General features: G+C 62.0%; 7 protein-coding genes across 7 annotated transcripts; 2 read left to right on the forward strand and 5 right to left on the reverse strand.

Annotated features, from left to right (window-relative positions):
- Window positions 1-385: 385 nt before the first annotated feature.
- Window positions 386-1,957, reverse strand: LOC62_07G009507 (uncharacterized protein). The gene is made up of 13 exons (XM_062776061.1): window positions 1,890-1,957; window positions 1,828-1,845; window positions 1,731-1,790; window positions 1,496-1,652; window positions 1,429-1,455; window positions 1,293-1,390; window positions 1,144-1,251; window positions 1,030-1,098; window positions 918-982; window positions 808-863; window positions 733-756; window positions 567-688; window positions 386-521 (listed from the first exon to the last, which is right to left on the reverse strand). Exons 1-13 carry the CDS (start codon window positions 1,908-1,910, stop codon window positions 468-470), a joined length of 879 nt encoding a protein of 292 aa, XP_062632045.1. The 5' UTR covers window positions 1,911-1,957; the 3' UTR covers window positions 386-467.
- A 949-nt stretch (window positions 1,958-2,906) lies between these two features.
- LOC62_07G009508 (uncharacterized protein) lies at window positions 2,907-4,784 on the reverse strand (the record flags this gene model as incomplete). Its single annotated transcript, XM_062776062.1, has 2 exons — window positions 2,907-4,706; window positions 4,746-4,784. The coding sequence occupies 2 exons, from the start codon at window positions 4,782-4,784 to the stop codon at window positions 2,907-2,909; spliced, it is 1,839 nt and encodes a 612-aa protein (XP_062632046.1).
- Window positions 4,785-5,794: 1,010 nt separating this feature from the next.
- Window positions 5,795-6,937, reverse strand: LOC62_07G009509 (uncharacterized protein; the record flags this gene model as incomplete). The annotated part of the gene is made up of 1 exon (XM_062776063.1): window positions 5,795-6,937. One exon carries the CDS (start codon window positions 6,935-6,937, stop codon window positions 5,795-5,797), a length of 1,143 nt encoding a protein of 380 aa, XP_062632047.1.
- A 1,054-nt stretch (window positions 6,938-7,991) lies between these two features.
- On the reverse strand, window positions 7,992-9,308 carry LOC62_07G009510 (uncharacterized protein; the record flags this gene model as incomplete). Its single annotated transcript, XM_062776064.1, has 1 exon — window positions 7,992-9,308. The coding sequence occupies one exon, from the start codon at window positions 9,306-9,308 to the stop codon at window positions 7,992-7,994; it is 1,317 nt and encodes a 438-aa protein (XP_062632048.1).
- A 3,272-nt stretch (window positions 9,309-12,580) lies between these two features.
- On the reverse strand, window positions 12,581-13,342 carry LOC62_07G009511 (uncharacterized protein; the record flags this gene model as incomplete). The annotated part of the gene is made up of 1 exon (XM_062776065.1): window positions 12,581-13,342. One exon carries the CDS (start codon window positions 13,340-13,342, stop codon window positions 12,581-12,583), a length of 762 nt encoding a protein of 253 aa, XP_062632049.1.
- Window positions 13,343-14,087: 745 nt separating this feature from the next.
- On the forward strand, window positions 14,088-15,713 carry LOC62_07G009512 (uncharacterized protein; the record flags this gene model as incomplete). Its single annotated transcript, XM_062776066.1, has 1 exon — window positions 14,088-15,713. The coding sequence occupies one exon, from the start codon at window positions 14,088-14,090 to the stop codon at window positions 15,711-15,713; it is 1,626 nt and encodes a 541-aa protein (XP_062632050.1).
- Window positions 15,714-16,467: 754 nt separating this feature from the next.
- Window positions 16,468-17,846, forward strand: Pon2 (Serum paraoxonase/arylesterase 2). The gene is made up of 2 exons (XM_062776067.1): window positions 16,468-16,797; window positions 16,863-17,846. The coding sequence occupies exons 1-2, from the start codon at window positions 16,477-16,479 to the stop codon at window positions 17,802-17,804; spliced, it is 1,263 nt and encodes a 420-aa protein (XP_062632051.1). The 5' UTR covers window positions 16,468-16,476; the 3' UTR covers window positions 17,805-17,846.
- The last annotated feature ends 319 nt before the right edge of the window (window positions 17,847-18,165 follow it).

Genomic DNA, 18,165 nt, shown 5'->3' on the forward strand with positions numbered 1-18,165 from the left:
TATGGCTATCGTCGGCTTGCCCTGTCTGAGCCCCTAATAGAACAACACCACGCCGAGCGCCTCCGTCTTGTATTCGAACTGTTGGTTTGGTGGTGACATGCACCCGCCCACCTTTGGCTCACACTGCCGCGGACTGTGCATTAAACCTTCTCCTCGTGCAAGGTCCACAAATGCCAGTCACCCGCTGCGCAGACTCGCCGACACCAATCTGGCGGAGTCGTTCCGCTGGTCAGTTCACGAAGGTGAGGTCCATCATCGCACAGGCGCTGCGGAGGTCCCTGCAGTTTGGAACCTGATGACGCGTGCTCAGAGAGATGTAACCCTGGTTACAGTGCTGTCCCTCGCCCACGGCGCGATGAACTCTCGAAGCATTCATTCTGGACACTCTGAAACCAGCCATTGTTCATTGTTGTATACCTTCTGACCATTCAAGATCTCAAACACTGACCGGGCACGGCCTCACAAAACTAAGTGGAGCCCTTGTAGTACTCAAACTCCTTGTCAAGGTGCTTGTAGACAAACTGGCGAGCGTCAGCGGTAACCGGACAATCGGGGATACAACGCACCTGCGCCCAGTCGGCGGCGGCCTTGTCCTTCGGGGCCGGGTGGGCAGTGATCTTCTTGGCCTTGAACTTCTCGTCGGAGACAAGGTTCTTCTTGTTGCTGATGAACACCTCATGGAAGGTTGCTAACGGATCAGAACCGCCAGTGCTCATTAGTAGCCTGACTTACCGTCATCGGTGAGGAAGGTGAGCGCTGGTATCGTCAGCACTGCGACGGGTCGGCAGGCGACGGCAACACACTCACTGGCCTTGTCGTCCCTCGGAGGGTTGATGGTGACTGACCAGTCCTTGAGGTTGATGCTTCCCCTCGGTCAGCCCAACTCTGCGTTCTGCTGCAGCCACCAACCAACTCACCGCAGACGAGAGGGGTCGACATCGGTGCCTTGCACCGCAAAGTCGTAGATGTCATCCGCCTTGAACTGGTGCACGTGAGCGTCGGCCCATGCGAGTGAATCAAGAAACGCACAGGCGCGAGGAACTCCTTCTTGCCCGCCTCACTGCCGTTCTTGATCTTGCGGATGGCGAAGTAGATTTGCTATGGGCATAAGCACACGAGGGTTAACTTGCGGTCACCCCTCACATAGAAGTCGTCGAAGCTCTGCTCCAGAGGGAGAGCATCTACCTGGTCCTTGATCCCCTTGTCCCCGTCGATCTGGTACGTTGCCCAGGCAAGCTCGTCGATGGCCCACTAAGGCGGTTAGCTATTACCCACATGGATATGCAGCTCACTCCAATCTCGGCTTGGCCCACCACGCCGAAACCATCCCACTTCTTGAAGTTCTGCGTCGCCCAAGTGTTGTTGTTGGAGATGAAGCTGATCAGGTCGTCTGGGCTGTCAGACGATGAGCAACACGCACAACCACACCTTCTTTCGCGCGCAGCCCGATGAGCGCTACCTCAGTCAGCTCTACTTCCTCCAGCGGGATACTCACGGTCCCCCTTGGGTGGAGCGTCCTTCTCATACGCAAAGTCGCCCTCATTGGCAATGAGAGTGAACATGGGCTGGTAGCCACCGCGCACACTTGCGGGGCCGGGAGAGCCATTGGCCGCCCAGTCGTACTCCACAATGAAGACAATGTAGCCGGCGATCTTCGCGGTCAACACTCTACTTGTATGTACACTGGTGCAGCTGACGAGGCCTTGCCGTGCAGTGCTGCATGTACCTACCTGTCGCGCCTTCTCTGTCTTCTTGAAATCGTGCATCTCATTGAGCTTCTTAACGTAGGCCTGCTGTCAGGAAAAAGGACTGCAAACTCATGCGCACCTGGAGGGCCTTGTCGAGCTGTGGGATTAGCGTGTGGGTGCAAGGAAGTGTAGAGTTCATACCTTGTCGCCGGGCTTGGACATCACTACTGCTTGGAACGATGAGGTACTGAAGATGAGATGAGGGGTTGGGGTTGGGGGTGGGAGTTGACATTCTCCACTCCAACTCGGCCTACTTATGGACTCCAGGAGGAAGGGCCGGTGCGAACCCCATGACGTGACGTTGTGGGACATGTCACCACTGCATGCCCCACGACGGCTGGGGAATGTGTGCGTCCGCGGTCACTAACATGGTGCCGAGGATAGTGGATGAACGCCCAGCTAGCTCGTCGATAAGGTTTAGAGTTCCCCCGACAAGCCAAGCGTCATGTAAGCGTCATGCCTTCTATTCACGATGCAGACGGGCTACGATTTATCCATACCGCGGAATGATGAGATCGCAATGTCATTGGCCATCCTCCACTGTAGCACCCGCACCGCACGTTGGGTGCACCATGTGACGCGTTGGTTGTTGGAGTTAAATGCTTGTTCTGCAGGTATGGTCGCCTCTGGAAGCAAGGAAGCCGCGCGTACGCAGCCTCAACCTATGTAAGCAGGTGACACACCCTTCGGCAGAGGGTCACGAGCATGAGCTGGGGAGCGAAGAACACACTGCCCGCTGGAGAGGCACTCATGACCCGACTAGTGCGCGGACAAAATCATTCCACGCGGTAATGTCCGCGGCAATAGACGCCATGTCAGTCACGCCGCCTGCAACGTTGGACCTGACTATGTAGTGTTCACACACTAGACGCAGCCCTAGTGATAGCCTTCCGTTCTCAATTCAAACGGGGCAGGGAAGCGGAGCTGAGCATGCTCAAGAACCCGCATCCCGTATAGCGCTGAACTTTGAGATCCCAAGATAGAGTAGCTGTCAGTGATCGAACGTTCTTCTGGTCAAGCCAGTCGGGGGGATGGCCTGCATCCCGCGAACACTACGAACTGGAAACTAGGAACTGGAAACTAACTTTCTCAAGACCTCAAGCTGGCCTAACACAGCTGGGATGACGAGGTCAGGTGAGGGACTGACACGCCACGCCCTTAGAGCCGAGCCTCGGTGAAGGGGTCCGTCGGCCTCTGACGCTGAATGACACAACGCTCTCGCCGCGGGAGAGTCGCAAGCGGCGAGGCGGCCGACCTCTGGGCGGGGATAGATGTCCGGAGAGCGCCGACAGTCATGGGGCGCCCAGAGTTTGTTGTGGCAGTGGTCTCAGTGAGGACAGCAGCAGTGGTGCCGTTGGACTGGGTGTCCGACTCGGGGGTGGTGGCGGCAAGCTGCTCCGCGGGAGCGCCGGGGGGGTTGAGCGCGTTGACCTCAGCGGCGGTGATCGCGAGCCCGGCCAGAATGCTCGAGGGCAGCTCCGTACCGGCAGTCGCGGTGGTCATCATGGACGTGTCCGCCTGAACGGCGCTGACGTCAGGGTCGGTTGCGTCCGCGAATACAGTTGGCAGTTCAACCATCGGAGGCTGCTGAGACACCTCCTCGGCCTCCGATGACTCGCGCTCCGGAGTCGGGGGGATAATGTTCACAATTGGGCCACGATGTAGCGAGAACGATCGCTTGATGCTGGAGATCTTGTTGGCCAGCCACGCGGAGGGCTTGCGACGAAGCGTGGGGCCGGTGGAGATCATCGACGGGGCAGTGAGGGAGGCCTCGCGGCGGCGGGCGACATAGTGGTCGTGGTCCTCCTCGGTCCAGGACGCTGGCCGGGGGGGCGACGGGTGCTGGCGCCTCACCTGGTAAGCTGAGGCCACCTTGCGGAGCTGAGGACGACGCGAGCTGGGCTCCGGGGCGCTCGGCATAGGCGTACCGGACGCAGAGCGATCGCGCTCGCCGCCGTAGCGCTCCATCAGGACCCCGACATGCTCTGACTGGCGACGCGATGGCTGCTCCCAGACAGGGCGCGGGGGGAACGCCTGGTGGAACTCCACGTCCGTCGTGGGGCGGGCCAGGCCCGAAGGGATGTACGGAATCGGCACGCGTCGAGTCGTGTTGGCTCGGCCCGAAAAGGGGGGGATGGGAGCAAGGCGGTAGGGGCTGTTGGGAGGCCCGGATGGGCTTTCTCCATGCTGCTGGATGATGCGGTCGAGATCGTTCCTGAGGGACTGCAAACCGGTCGAGGTGTCAGAGAAGTCGACGCTCGACAGCTGCGCACGCGGAGGAGTGATCGGGTAGGCGGGTGGTGCGGCCTCTTCAGCACCCGCGGCAGCCGTTGATGGCTGCTGGGAAGTGCCAACGGTTGCCGCCGGGGTGGACGCGGTGGGTGAAGCCAAAGATCGGCTAGCCATGTTCTTCACTCGACGGATCACCCTGGTTGCGGCTTCCTGTACTGGAGAATGCGAGCGGCGGGTGGGGAGGGAGACAGAGCGCCTGAGCGCGCCGACTGACTTGGGGGTGGAATGCGAGACATCGGCATCTGAAGCTGCGCGGAGACTGGTGTCGGAGGCAGAGCTCGTGATTGAGGTATCCGCGTCGCCGCTGTCCACGTTGCCAAGACCAACCGAAGGCTCCTTCTTGCTGTCCTCAAAGCCGAACTGCACATGCGCGTTGGACAAAGAGCGCTCGTTATCGGCGATGGTGATGCGCTCGAGTATGTCCTCAAACTTGTCGCGCTGGCTGCCGACTAGAGCAGCGAGGCTGCACTCCGTCGGGCCGTTGTCGCAGGCGGTACACCCCAGAGGCGTGCCGCTCTGGGTAGGAGCCCAGGCCTTGGCGGACCTGAGGGCCTCGGAGCGGATCACGCAGGTCGTGCCGTGGCGCTGGCAGGCCTCGCACGCGTGCGCAGGAGGCACATGGCGGAGGTGGTCCTTGTTGTTGGCGAATGCCGTGGCCTGGTGAAGCTGTCAGCGGGGTCATGGAGCATAACTTGGGCGACTCACAATGCTGCCGATGCGGTCGCGAACTTCGGGATCGACCATGCGGATCAGGCTCTGGCGGTTAGACTTGCGGCCGTCGTCGTTTGAGGTCGCGAGGCGACGGGTCGGGGATGGTGACTGCTGGTGGCCGGAGACTGGCGAGGGCAATCCCGCAGCTGAGACGTTAGAGTAGCGAGAGCTCACTGAACCTGTGTTCGAAGGCAGGCTAGCTGCGATTGGTGGAGTGGACACCTCCGTCGGGGGCGGTGAGGCCATTGCGGAAGCTCAGAAGTGCGGTGAGGGAAGTCGAGTGGGAGAAGTGTGGTGAGGGAGGTAGTGTGGTGAGGAACCTTGTCAGCCGTAATCAGTCGCCCATTATGTAGCCATCCATCGTCAAGCTCAGGCCACTCAGACAAAGAGCAACAACCCTCAAGTCTGATACGCACGCGGTGAGCGAGCGGGGTGGGCGAGGTTGAGACGTATCAGAAACTGTCTTGACACACACGGGTCCCCTCAGAAGATCGGCGAAGACTCTCCCCTGGTGCGGGTGTGCGGTGAACAATACGACCGATAGTCACAATGGGATCAACATGACGCACCACGACAATGTGGGGATATCGACTCGACCTCGGCGTCAGTGAGGATCAGCATCGGCGATCTGCTCGCTCCAACGTTTCGGTGCGAGGCTGGTGCAAGCGAGCTTCGCGGACACGTGTTGTGCGTCCCCTGTCGTCATGGCCTTTGTCGTGCCGTGGGTGCGAGAGGAGATGAGGAGATGAGGGGATGCTTGTTTCGCGTCTGTCAAGGTGAATGAATGTGTGCAGTCGAAGTGCCGAGGAGGGTTGATTGATTTGTTCGCGGCGAGGTGCGGCACTTTCCGACGTCATCGGAAAGTGCACCTTCCGCACCATGGACGCGATCTTCCAACGGCTGTCACCATTGTTCACACCACGACGCGCGCGAGTATTGTGCTTGATGCTGACGAGAGCACGTCTAACGTGGCTATGACCTGCATGCCTAACAAACTCTACTAAACTATCACTATGAACAGTTGGAAGCGTCGAACCTTGACCTCAACTCGCGGTGGAAGCGACCACCTCGACGATGACATGGGGGTCGAGCGTGCTCGGCGTCATCTCGACCCCGCCGTCCTTGCTCATCACCTCTGCCTGGCACACCACCTCGTCCCACTCGCACTTCACCGTCTCCGCGCTGCACTCGAGACAGCTGCCGTTCTCCCACGTGACCCTCCCGTTGGCGACCACGAGCTGGGGGTAGCATGCGTGGCGGAGCGCTTGGCAGCGCTTACATCCCACGGCGGCGCGATGCAGGTATGCGGGGAGGGTGATCTTTCCGTCTTCGTCTTTGGACGTGGTGGCGAAGAGGGCAAGGACACGCTGCGAGATGAACGTCTCCCGCGATAGCCCAACCACGCGCTGCGTCTCGCGTAGGCGATGCGGGCTGGGGGCGGTGTCGATGTCGATGGCCAGTATGTCGCCCGTCTCGTCAATGAAGTACCATGCACTTCGGCGGTCCGAGGGGTTGCCGAGAACCACCACGCGCTTGGCACGAGTCTTGCCTGGGGAAAGGGGAGAATCTTCGGGAATATCGTCGTCGGTCTCTGGGATGTCCTCGTCGTAGTATGGGCGAAGCTCCTCGTCGTGCTCGCCCTCCACGGTGCGGAGATTATCGGTCCCATCTACTCCAGATGCAGATCCACTGTCACTGTCCTCCGACTCATCCTCCGTCCCATCCTCCGAGTCCTTCGCGTCCTCGGGCTCCTTGGGGTCCTTGGGGTCCTCGGGGTCCTCGTCCTTCGTCTCCTCTTCAACCGTCTCCCAATCATCCTCATCCCCCGTGTCGTCCTTGCCCCCGTCATCCTTGACCTCGTCGTGCTTGTCGTCGTCATCCTTGACCTCGTCTTCCTTGGGCTCCTCGTCCTTGGGCTCCTCGTCCTTGGGCTCCTCTTCCTGGGCATGGCCCTCCCCAATCTCCAGCTTTGCACCCTTGGTCTCAGGTCCCTCCTCGCTCTCTGCCAGAGGCCGAGTCTCGGCACCAGCAGCTTTCCCGCCTTCTACATGCTGCGGAAACGACCACAGGATCTCGACCTCCGGCACCGGCTTTTCATCATCAGTGACGGGCCGCTTCCATGGACGGCCATCCCGGCGGGTTGAGCAAGCCGTATCCAGTTTATGCCAGTCCTTGACGTGCTTCATACCGATTCTCGGTAGAGCTGTAATGACCACCGCTTTCGCGGCTGCACAATCGTCCGCCGTAGCCACAGGTCGGGAGGAAAGACAGTGGCGGAGAGCAGCCAACGTCCCTGGACACACTGTCCACCCGAACGAACAGCGCTCCCCACACGCCACGCACTGCACCACTTTGGTCTCCTCCTAGCTTCGCTTGATCACACAAGGGAGGCCAAGGCACCTACACCAACTACAGCCCTCGTCCGCGGGGAGAATGCAGTCGTCTACCGAGTCATCCTCGATATCGAGCAGCTGTCGCATTAGTCGCCGGTCTTGCCATTCACACCACTCACGCGCTCCAGAATGGCCCTCACCCCTTTCTGGCAATTAGGCTGGAAACTGTTTGCGAGCCGCCAGGGCTCGGCCTTGGAGTACTGTTTGATGAGCCTCTTGTTGAGTTTCTCTCTGGGTGACAGAGAGGGGGTTTCCGAGCGGTCCCGCTTGTGAGCGGAATCGGCCCCCAAGGGTATGTCGGTGGATTTTGCCGGGGTGACGGGACTGCCTTTGGAGGGGGACGATGCCGGGGTAGACTCCAGTGACGGGGTATGCTCCGGTGTTGTGGCCTTCATGCCGGGTTCGGGAGTGCTCATGGCAGAAGACTGTCGCGCTTCGTTGTCGAGGTGGGCAACCACACCTCCACTACTGTATGACGACACTTTATGGCCTTGAGGAACAACAACACCCTTTGTGAGTGACGAACGAGGGACGGTGGGATCGGCGGCGCCCATTGCACTACATAGGGCGGGGATGAAACGCGTTTGAAGCAGAGCTGAAGCTGTGCCCGTCGAGGTGACAACCTCCTGTTGCATATGGCCGTAGCAAGCAACAATGGGAACTGTAGTAGCCAGAGCATGGACGTCCGACTCTGGACGGAGTGGGGCATGACGTCCGTTGGAACCACCCGCTTCATGCTGCCGTAAAATGCTATGTGCCACAAACGCTTCAAACTCTGTGTGTATGGAATTGCGACAGTGGATAGCCCCGTCCTGTATGATGACTATTGAGATGCATTTAGGAAGAGCTAAGCATATGGATTGCGCCGAAGATCTTCTTCGTCCAGCTGCAACGTCGGAGTGAGCTCTTTCACCTCCTTAGCCGTCAGGAGCAGCCTCGCCCCCTCGTCGAAGACGAAACTCTCGTTGGCGGCCTTGCACTCCAAACACTGCTGCTGGAGCATGCCCTTCTCCGGGATGCAGACGACATCCCAGAGATGGCAAGCGCCCCCGTGCTCTCGGCACCGGTGACAGCGGTTGTTCGCAGTAAACATGTGTTCGGGCAGCACCGTGCGTTCGGCCTGCAGCTGCTCGTTCAGATCCACAGTGTAGCCATCATTGAGGGCAGTGTAGCCATCATTGAGGGCAGTGTAGCCATCATTGAGGGCGGGGTCGACGTCCCGCGCCCGAGCGGCACGGATCAAGTCAATAACCTGCCCTGTGATCGTCGTCTGCCGCGTGAAGGTCGTGAACTTTGACCTGGCGACGCACTGCCTCCACCCCCTCCAGCCGCCGAGCTGCCAGTTCGAGTCGCGGAACTCGGCTGGTGGGAGCTCGGCGCTGGGCTGGGGTAACTCGACCCTGTACCATGAGCCAGCCTGGGTGGGCCCGGGCCACGGGTTCCCAACGGTGGCGAAGTTGTAGCGGTTTGCAGGGGGTTCGCTCAGTGTCGACACTAGCGTGGTTGCTGATGTCTGAGTCTCGCTGGGTTGTGTGCTGGTCGTTGTGGATTGAGTACCAGCTCGCACAGTCTTAGGTACGAGACCGAATGTCGTGCCGGGTCTTAACGATTCAAGGGCATCGTCAATTGCATCGAAGAGCTGGACTGACGACGGGGATGGGGGGCGGGTTGGCCGTTGTGGGCGATAGGGGGCGCGGTTGGTCGCATTGTGGTGGGTGGTGGCGGGGTTATCTCCCGGAGGAGCATCGCTAGTGCTGATGGGACTGGGGTCGATCATCTCTGGAGTGTCGGAGCGTGAGCCGGCCTCTAACGTTGTCTGTGTGCTGGGAGGAAGGGTTCCATTAGGGCGCGAGTCACCCGGGGCTGCATCGCCCGTAGTTATAGGGTCGCCGACCTCAACGATGGCGACTTCTGGGTTGCACGAGCTGTTGGCATCGTTAACGACCATGACATTGTCCAGTGTCCGGACGTCATTGTTGGCGGCTGTATGTGTAGCATTGGCGGTTGTACGATGCACTGCGTTGCTCGCATTGTTGATGGTAGCGGCATTGTTGTATTCAGAATTGGAGCTCCCATTGTGAGCGGCCGTCACAACCTCTACACCGCCCATATTCAGGCTCGTGCTTGGGCCAGCGTTGTTCTCGATCGCGTCGGGCTTGTTCATGCTCCCGTCACCAGTGGCGGCATTGCTATTCTTCGTGGGCGCCGTCTTCTTCGCCGTGTCTGGTCCCACTTGGGCTGAGGCTACACGCTTCAGTCCCCGAGATGATTCCAGAGCATGAAGCTGAGCAAGCTGGGCAAGGTGAGCATTCCTAAGCTGCTCAAAGCTCCTGGGACCCTCCAACGGCTGGTTCGATGTCTTTGCACCTTCCGTACTGTTGGAAGAACGTGATGGCCCTGGACGACTTGGACTACCTCCAGTCGCCCCAGAGGGATTCTGGGCAACAGGCCTCCTCGGTTCACCGGCTTGGTGAGGTTGAGCAGCTACGCTGAGAGGGGGGGGCGGGTGTGCCGATGTGGTTGTGATAGCTGGAGCTCCAGCTAAGGGCGGGAGTGGGACTCAACCGATGTCACCGTAGTTTGGGAGTCTTCGTTCAGGCCTACGATAATGCCCGGGGGTCGTTTGGCTCGGTGCAGCAGCAGTGACCGGCAGTGCGTGCTCAGGAGGGACTGGCGGTGGAGGGCCATAGTGATATTGCTGTCCGTATAGAGCATGAGTTGCGGCGTTTGGGGTCGCCCGGGCCTCAGGTGGGATAACCACGGATGGTGGTTTGAAAAGATTACCGCGTTCGCTGTTCGCATGAGGAGGCGCTTGTGGTGGCGGTAATGACCTCGATGGGTTGGCTGGCTGAGCGAGGGGTGGTCGAACTCGAGTGTAATGAGAGGGCATTGTGCCCATCGGTTGTGGCGTGGCACCAGCAGGATGAGCCCGAGGTCGTCGACTGGGGCGAGGGGCTTGGGTGGCACCAGTACCATTACCGAAGCCACTGCGGCGGGGGGTTCAGTCGTTGGGGGGTTGGGGGGCGGCTGATTGCCGACTCGGCTATGCGTCGACGGGCCCGGGGCCGCATGAGGTTGGGCCTCAGTCGGTGTGATCATATCGGCGGGCCAACCAGTTCTCCTCATGAACTTGTCCATGGCCTCGCGCCGAAATTTCCCAAATAGCGCGATCGGGATTTTCCCGAGCGCATCCTCCATGGTGGGCCGGAAGTCGGGGTGCAAGTGGCTGCAGGCCACGGCGCCGCTCGTGTCAGTCGAGCACCAGACACAGCCCCCCCGATTCTGGCCGTAAAAGCCACGGTCGTCAAGCTGGATCGTACAGGGGAAGGATAGGCGCTTGCACTCGGTGCACCTCAGTTCGCGGGGGAGGACACGGACATGTCGGTATAACGCAAACATGGTACACTGCGCGTCAGTGAGCGCGCCTATGTGGGACTGGGCTTACCAGGGTCAGGAAACAACTCTTATAGGGTTCGACAAACTTGGCAGCAAATCGGTCCACCGTCTCCCGGTCCTTGGCTGTTTGCTCCGCCTGAGTCAAGGAGCGTGGCGGAGTGGGATCGGGCCACACAAGGTCCCATGGGCCGCGGTACGGTTTGGGTGCCAGCTGCTGTGGCTGGTTCGGTGGCTGCTCAAAACCTCCTGGGGGGCCGGAGGGCGAACCCCGATTCGAGCCTTCTGGTCGTTGCGGCGGTTGAGGAGCCGGGGCGGCATGCCTGGTTGGCATTGTGGCGTTGAGATGAGGACCCGCTGAACCGTGGACCGGAATAATGGGCGTTGCTTGCGCCTGTGGAAATAGCGCTCCAGTGACAGATGGACCATTTGACTGGTGACGAACGTTCATGCCACCGTACGGCTGCATGAAGCCGGGACCTGGGCCGGCGGGCACACCCATGAAGGTGGGGTGAGCGGGTGTGGCGACGGTGGGTGGCATATTGGTGTACTTTGGATAAGACGGCGCGCCTCTGTCGGGCTCGGCAATGGCGTGCGGCTGGGGCATTCCGGTAGAGCGAGATGGGGCAGCGCCCATCGGTTGCAGCACGGCACCAGCAGCATGAGTCTGAGGTGGGCGGGTACGGGCAGGGGCTGGGGGCGCAGCGGTGCCATTACCAAAGCGGCTGCGACGCTGGGCTTCGGCCGTGCTGGGGTCGGGGGAAGGCTGGGAATTGACGACAGTGCTGAGTGTCCACTCTGAATCCGCTACAGTAACCCTCTGTGCCGACACAAGCATGTGCTCGGGCCAACCTGAGGGGTCATTCAGGCGCGAGAGAGCTTGAGTTCGAAGAGACATTTGATCCTCTGCCGACATGTCGTCCAGGATTTGTTTAACCGCCTCACGGTGGTCTTCTTGCAGCATGGTGCAGGTGTCAACCTCTTTGCCTGCCTCTTGGCAGTACAAACAACGTTTTCTGGCGCGTGATTGCTGGTCGGGGCCCAAGATCACGACACATGGCATAACCAGCGATTTGCATGTTGCGCAGGCGAAGTCTGGCGGAACAAACTTGCGGGTGGAGCAGCGATACGCTGCAATCACCTGTTGGAAGCAGTCAGCTAGATGCCTCACGGAGTCAAACTTACCACTGGTTTGAGGCGAGTTAAATACGGCTCTGCGACCACCTGCTGGAGGCTCTCTTGCCACGACTTGGCTCGAGTGCTGTAAACCTTATTATTACCAGAGGACTGACCCATCCCCGGTATCGAGGGGGCTGGAGGCTGAGGCGAAGGAGGTACAGGTGCCGGGGGAGCAGCAGGTGCAAGAGAAGCAGCAGTGGCAGGGGGTGCCGGGCGTGGTGATGCTACCTCAACTTGCACAGGCACTCCATTGACGAATCGCGTCACCCAGTGCGTGGGCGTCCCTGTGATGGTGGAAAGGTGCGGCTCGTGGCCTGCGGTTGTCGCGGAGATGGCTGTAGGCGGGCCCGCGGGAGGGAGTTGCGGCTGTTGAGCAGCAGCCGAAGAGCTTGTTGTCACCTCGGGGCAGGTTGATCTACCGGAAGGGTCGTCGGGCGGCGGTGGTGGTCGGCTCATGCTGCTCTGCGGAAACGGAGGACCAAGTTGGGTGTGGCTCCCTGCGTCCAAGAGTCGGGGTTATGTACCCACCTCCATAGAGATCCAGTATCCATCCAAGTCACCGTGAGAGTCGTGACAATGGACAGGTGTGATGACCTGACAGGCGGAAGAGGAGTTGAAACCCAGTCGAAACGGCCTCGAGGTCTCTCCTGGCGAGGATCCGAGGTGCCACATCAACAATGAGCCAACGGACACAAGACCCGCGATCGACGCCTGGCTGGCGTGGGGCCGAACGCGACGTGAACATGCACTGGCAAAACATCTGCCGTCAAGCAGCATTCAGCACATGAGATGTGCATCACTTCTTCCGACCGCACCAAGCACGACGACGTATGCATGAACAATAAGACCACCACCCACAACGCATCAAAAGCACTCCTCTCCGAAATCACAAACCCCGCCAGCGGCAGCACACTCAAGGCAATTCCCGCCCAACCTCTCGCCCGGGCCCATCGCCTTTCCCCAATGGTAGCACACCACCTTGGCGCCGACGCAGCGCACACAGGCGTCGGTGCGCGAGTACATCTGGGGGGGCAGCTCGACAGCGACGTCATCGGGCACCTTGTTCGCGCGCGCGACGAGCTCGACCACGCGCGCGCTGAGGTGGCGCTCGCGCTTGGCGCCGGAGCGCAGCGTGATGCGCTGGCTGCCGATGTAGGGCGCGTACCGGCTCTTCTCGACGACGTAGTACTCCATGTTCGGCTTGCGGAGGTTCACGAGCTCGAACGTGCGGGTGTTCTTCGGGCGCGTGGACTTGGGGCGGAGCGAGACGGGCACCCACGGGTCGGGGTGGTGCGTGCTCTGTTGGCACCGCGGCTTGCGCTTGTCTGACCGTGGAGGGGATGTTGAGCGTGGTGGAGAGGTCTTCGTGGGCGGGGGAGAGGCGAGGGGGTCGTCCCATGCGAACGCGTCGGGGGTCTTGGGGCCCGAGGGGGGCGAGTTTGAAGGCAACGTGCTCGAGCCGGCGGAGCTGTCGTGGGGCGTGGGGGCGGAGTCGAGCGCACAGTTGAGAGCCGCTTCGAAGTCGTCAACGGGGAGAGGCGAGTGCGGCGGCGTGTCGCAGGACGTGTACGCGGTCTTGGGACGCGGGGAGCGCGATGAAGGGCGGGTTCGTGGCGCGCGGGGCATATTGTGAGTGAGTGTTTGAGTGAGTGTTTGTGAAGTCAAGCAGAGTAAGTTGGCAAGTGAGCGAGTGTTAGCGAGTCAACTTTTTCATCGTCTGTGTCGTGCCGTCCAACTGATGCAGCGCATGGCTGGTGCGAGCAGGTGAGCGCTAGAGAAGGCCATTGTGCTATAAGTGTCGACTTGTTGTTGATGTGTGACGAGAGTGCGAGCCAAAACAAAAGATGAGTGCCCACCACGCGATAACAACAGTTGCGGGTGGCTGTGATCGCCACAATGCTGGCTTGGCTGGCTGCCATCGCCCTCGCCTCGCCCCAGGGGCGGCATGCCGCGCAGGGTCGAGCAAGTGTCGGCGGTTCACGCACACGTCGCTGGCAAGCACGAGCCCCCAGCTGAGCAATATCCTCCAAGGCCAAGTCATGCATCGGGGTCATGTCGACTCGGCGCCCACCGAGCAGCTCGGCGACTGCGGATCCGAAATGCCACGCGGCAATCTGACCCAGCGCTCGGCGACGCGCCGAACATGACACGCGTCGAGATTTTCATCTTTTGCTTATCCATCTCTTCGTCGTCGCTGGGTACTTAAGTCAGCTCTGGCAGGCTACGCATCGCCCAGTCAGTCCTCGACAGTCCCGCGCGACTGACAAGGACAACCCCGCGGCCAGAGTGGGCGGCGAGGCGAGGTCGCACCAACTGCCCTCGTGACGTCAGTCAACTCTTCTCCCACTTCTAAACTCCGTCCACCACCGCCATGCCGCGCCGCCGCCAGCCCTCCCCCCCACCGCTCCCCTCCTCCTCGCCCTCATCCTCGCGCAGCCCCTCCCCGCCTCCCACCCCATCTGGCCCCAGCACGGCGCTGGACGCGCAGGGCTTCCCGCATATCTGGGCGGGCGTCCTCGCGGCCGTCGCGTCTGCAGACCTGCAGCCCCTGCGCGCCGTGTCGCGTTCTCTGCGCACGCAGATCGACAGCACGCTCGCGCGCCACGTGCTCGTGTTCGAGGCGCACAACGCCGGCGTTGTCCACGGCAACCTCGGCACCATGCTCGCTGCGCGCGCGGCCGCGAAGGCGCGCGAGGCGGAGCGCATCGCCACAGGCAAGGAGGACGAAGGGCGTTCGCACCCCCGAGGGCGTCGGGCTCGCCGCGCGGAGCGGCGCATTGCGCGCGGCGCGCAGCCTGGCCAGCCGCCCACTGGCGATTCGAGCTCCGATTCCGACTCGGCCGAAGACGGGAGGGACACGCGCTCGCTCACCGAGGACGACATTGCACAGCTGCGACGCTTTGGCTTCTCAAAGCCCAAGCGCGCCGCGACGGAGGCGTACCGTGCCCACCAGGTCCAGGTGTACACTGTGCTGCCTTCGCCCTCGGCCCCGGCCCAAGACCACATCCGCGGCGCCAGCGGCGTGCGGTATGCCGCCCAGCACCACCGCTATCTCCGCTCGCTGGCGCTGGAGCGCAACCCGACCCCGCAGGAGCTGATGCCGTTCTACGCGGCTCCCGAGGACGGCGTGCTCTCCAACACGCGCGTGCTCGACGTCCTCGGGTGCCCGCCCCTCCCGCACCTCGCCAACCTGCTCCCCCACCTCGAGATCGTCCGCCTCATCCCCCACCCCGACTGGGAGGACTACCTCCTCCGCCGGCCCACGGTCGGGCGGTACCGCGACAGCCTGGACGAGCTCATGGCCGAGAAGCTCAAGGCGCTGCGCGCGGACACGGTGGTGCTCTTCTCGCGCGCCCAGCCGCCTGACGCGTTCGGCAGCGCGCCCATCGCGGACATGCACGCGCGGCGGCTTGTCGTCGTCGTCCCGCCCTTCCGCAACGTGCTCACGCCCAACGGGTACGCCGTGCCCGCGTACACTGGCCCGCGGTACGACCTCTTCGAGCCCTCAAGATGCAACGACTACGCGCTGTGGAAGCACGGCCCGAGCGAGTGCGCCGCCGAGGAGATCGTGTACATCTTTACTGGGGTATGGCCCGACGTTGAGCTCAGGCTGGGCCAGGACGACCGGCGGAGCAACGGCTTTCTCGGCCTGCTGCACGCCTGCTTCCACGAAGCACACGTCTCCCCCAAGCAGCAGCCGCACATCCTCGTCGGCGTCGAGGCCATCCCCGCGCAGCTGCTCCGCCTCGACGCCGAGTACGAGGCGCTGCGGACGACCAATGTCGAGGGGTACTATGCCGCGCTGATGGACATTGTGGTGCAGCAGTACGGCACCAACCCAGACCTCTGCGTCGACCAGACGTTTGAGGAGCTGCCGCGCGAGGAGCAGGCGGAGATCGTCCGCTCCCTGTTCACGTTCATGACGCACGACGCGTACCGCGACTTGGTGGGCGAGCAGACGTACATCGACTACACGGCGGCGTACGACTGGATGTAGGCGGGGGATGCATGCGCTGTGCCGGCGCAGTGTGGTATACATTGTGTGCACTCTGCCGGCGGTGGCCGCGGCGCGTCGGTCGCCGACGGCGAGGGCCGGTTCGGGGCTCGGCTAACGGATGTGACGCTGCCCCCTGGCAGTGTGGGGTTGGTTGTGCCAGGGGTGAGGGGCAACACTTTGCGGCGTGCAGTGGTGGCGTCTGTGGCCTTCATGATGGCGTCGGTGCGGGGTATTGTCACCATCAGGGGAGGGAGGTTGCAGCGGCTTGCGTTCCTGTGGAACCAGGCAGAGTAACTGAGGCGCACAGACTGATCCTTCTCGGCCAGCTCAGCTACACGACTGTGGCGACGACGGGACAGTGGCACGATCAGCAACAGCAATATCAACAATGCCTCAAGTCGGAACGGTCCTCGTCGCGTAGGCCCCTGTGACGCAACAGAGTTGCCCGTCGTCGGCCCAGGATATACCGCGCCTTTCATGTCGTCAAGCTCGCAACCAACGCTTCCCACCAGTGCCCAGCGGCCAGCTACCAGTGGCAGACCCTGAGACACTATCCGCGGAAATCCCCCCCAACTGATGATGCAGTCAGTAATGATGACACTTGTGGGGGGGTCGGGGACACGGCGAGATGAGCCATTCCTCGATCCCACGGCTAGCATTGCCGGTGGGCACCCCTCACCCCGCTGCTGCCCCCACCCACCCCGCACGCATACATGGATTGATCTCCTGCATCTCTCTCACTCACATCCACACACTAACCATCATGCCGAGCGCAGCCAGCCGCAGCCTGATCCTCGGCGTCGCGATCCTCGCGCTCGTCGGCCGCTTCGTCTACGACCGCCTGAGCACGTTTGGCTTCTTCCGGACCGGCGACCTGGTCAACATCCACGGCCTGACGGCCCTCAAGCACATCGAGGGGACGACCAACGCCGAGGACCTGCACTACGACCCGGGCAGCGGGCTCATCTACGCCGCGGCGCAGGCCAAGGACGTGCGCAACGGGTGGTTCCCGCCCCTTGCGCGCTTCGACAGGCCCGAGGACGCGGTGGCTGGCGGCGGCAAGCTCATCGTCATCGACCCCAAGGTAAGGCAGGCCGGCCATGGCCATGGCGCTCGCTTGCTCGCTCGCACCCGCTCACACACACCTAGACCTTTACATCCAAGGACCTCGCGCTCGAGGGCTTCACCGGCGCGTTCGTCACCCACGGCATTGACATCCTCCAGGACCCGAAGCGCGCCGACGCGCTCTACATCCACGCGGTCAACCACCTGCCCAACCCCGGCTGGCTTGCCTCGCGCGACATCACCATCGAGGACAAGGGCAACAGTGTGATTGAAATCTTCCACCACGTCGTCGGATCCGACAGCGCACAGCACGTCCGCACGGTGCAGCACGAGTCGATCCGGACCCCCAACGACCTGTTCGCGACTGGCCCGACGTCGTTCTACGTCACAAACGACCACCACTACCGCGACGGCCCGCTGCGCCACGTCGAGGACCTGGGCTCCAAGGCCGTCACGCCGTGGACGGACACGGTGCACATCGAGGCCGACCCGAAGCAGAAGGGCAAGGAGGGGATCACGTCCCAGGTCGTGCTCAGCAAGATGCACAACAACAACGGCCTGGGCCACACGACCAACCCGAAGGAAATCATCATCTGCGACGCCGCCGGCGGCGTGAGCTACGTCGCTGACATCCAGGCGGACCGCACGCTCAAGATCAAGGACGAGCTCAAGTTTGCGACGACGATCGACAACCCCTTCTGGTTCCAGGACCCGTACCCCGAGGTCGGGGGCGACAAGTCGGGCATCCTCAACACGGGCCTGCAGCGCGCGCACTTGCTCGCGCACGAGATTCACGACGACAACAGCGCCATGGCGAGCGCGGCGTGGCTCGCCGTCGGCAAGCCCGGAGAGCGCAAGTGGGCCATCCAGCAGCTGTTCGCCGACGACGGCAGCCAGCTCCGTTCGGCGTCCGCCGGCATCCTGCTCGCCATCGACCCCAAGACCAACGCCGGCAAGAAGCAGGCCTGGCTCTTCCTCTCGGGCTTCTCGTCGAAGAACGTCGTCGCGACCAAGGTCGACCTGTAGTGCGGCCGCGCGCCGCTCGGATGAAGAATAACAATGTTGATGATGATGTTGTTGGCACCACTTGCATCTCCGTGCCGAAGTCAATTGGACGCCGGCCGCCCGGCGGTGCCTTGGTGGCGTACAACTGACAGCCGAGCGCCGAGCGGACCTCGCGGGTGCTGACCCCGACCCCGACGCCACCGGGCAAAGGCCGTCGGGCATCGGGCTGCGGGCTGCTGGGGCGGGGGCGTCGGCGGCGTCGCTCTTGAGTCAAGTCGGGTTCGGAGCTCGGAGTAGGCATCAGCGGCGACTAACCCCGTGTGTGGGTCGGGGCGGGAAAGCCGTCGAACCCTCTCCCCATCCATGCGCCATGCGTGCGCTG

The sequence above is a fragment of the Vanrija pseudolonga genome, chromosome 7 (genome assembly GCF_020906515.1).
Source record: "Vanrija pseudolonga chromosome 7, complete sequence".
Lineage (NCBI taxonomy): Eukaryota > Fungi > Basidiomycota > Tremellomycetes > Trichosporonales > Trichosporonaceae > Vanrija > Vanrija pseudolonga.

Excerpts from the sequence above, each read along its gene's own strand:
- LOC62_07G009507 (XM_062776061.1), bottom strand. The coding sequence starts at position 1,910 with ATGTCCAAGCCCGGCGACAAG. Across the intron at positions 1,252-1,292 it reads TGGGCCAAGCCGAGATTGGA|TGGGCCATCGACGAGCTTGC; the intron begins GTGAGCTGCATA and ends TAACCGCCTTAG. Across the intron at positions 983-1,029 it reads AGAAGGAGTTCCTCGCGCCT|TTCAAGGCGGATGACATCTA; the intron begins GTGCGTTTCTTG and ends CACGTGCACCAG.
- Pon2 (XM_062776067.1), top strand. The coding sequence starts at position 16,477 with ATGCCGAGCGCAGCCAGCCGCAGCCTGATCCTCGGCGTCGCGATCCTC. Across the intron at positions 16,798-16,862 it reads TCATCGTCATCGACCCCAAG|ACCTTTACATCCAAGGACCT; the intron begins GTAAGGCAGGCC and ends ACACACACCTAG.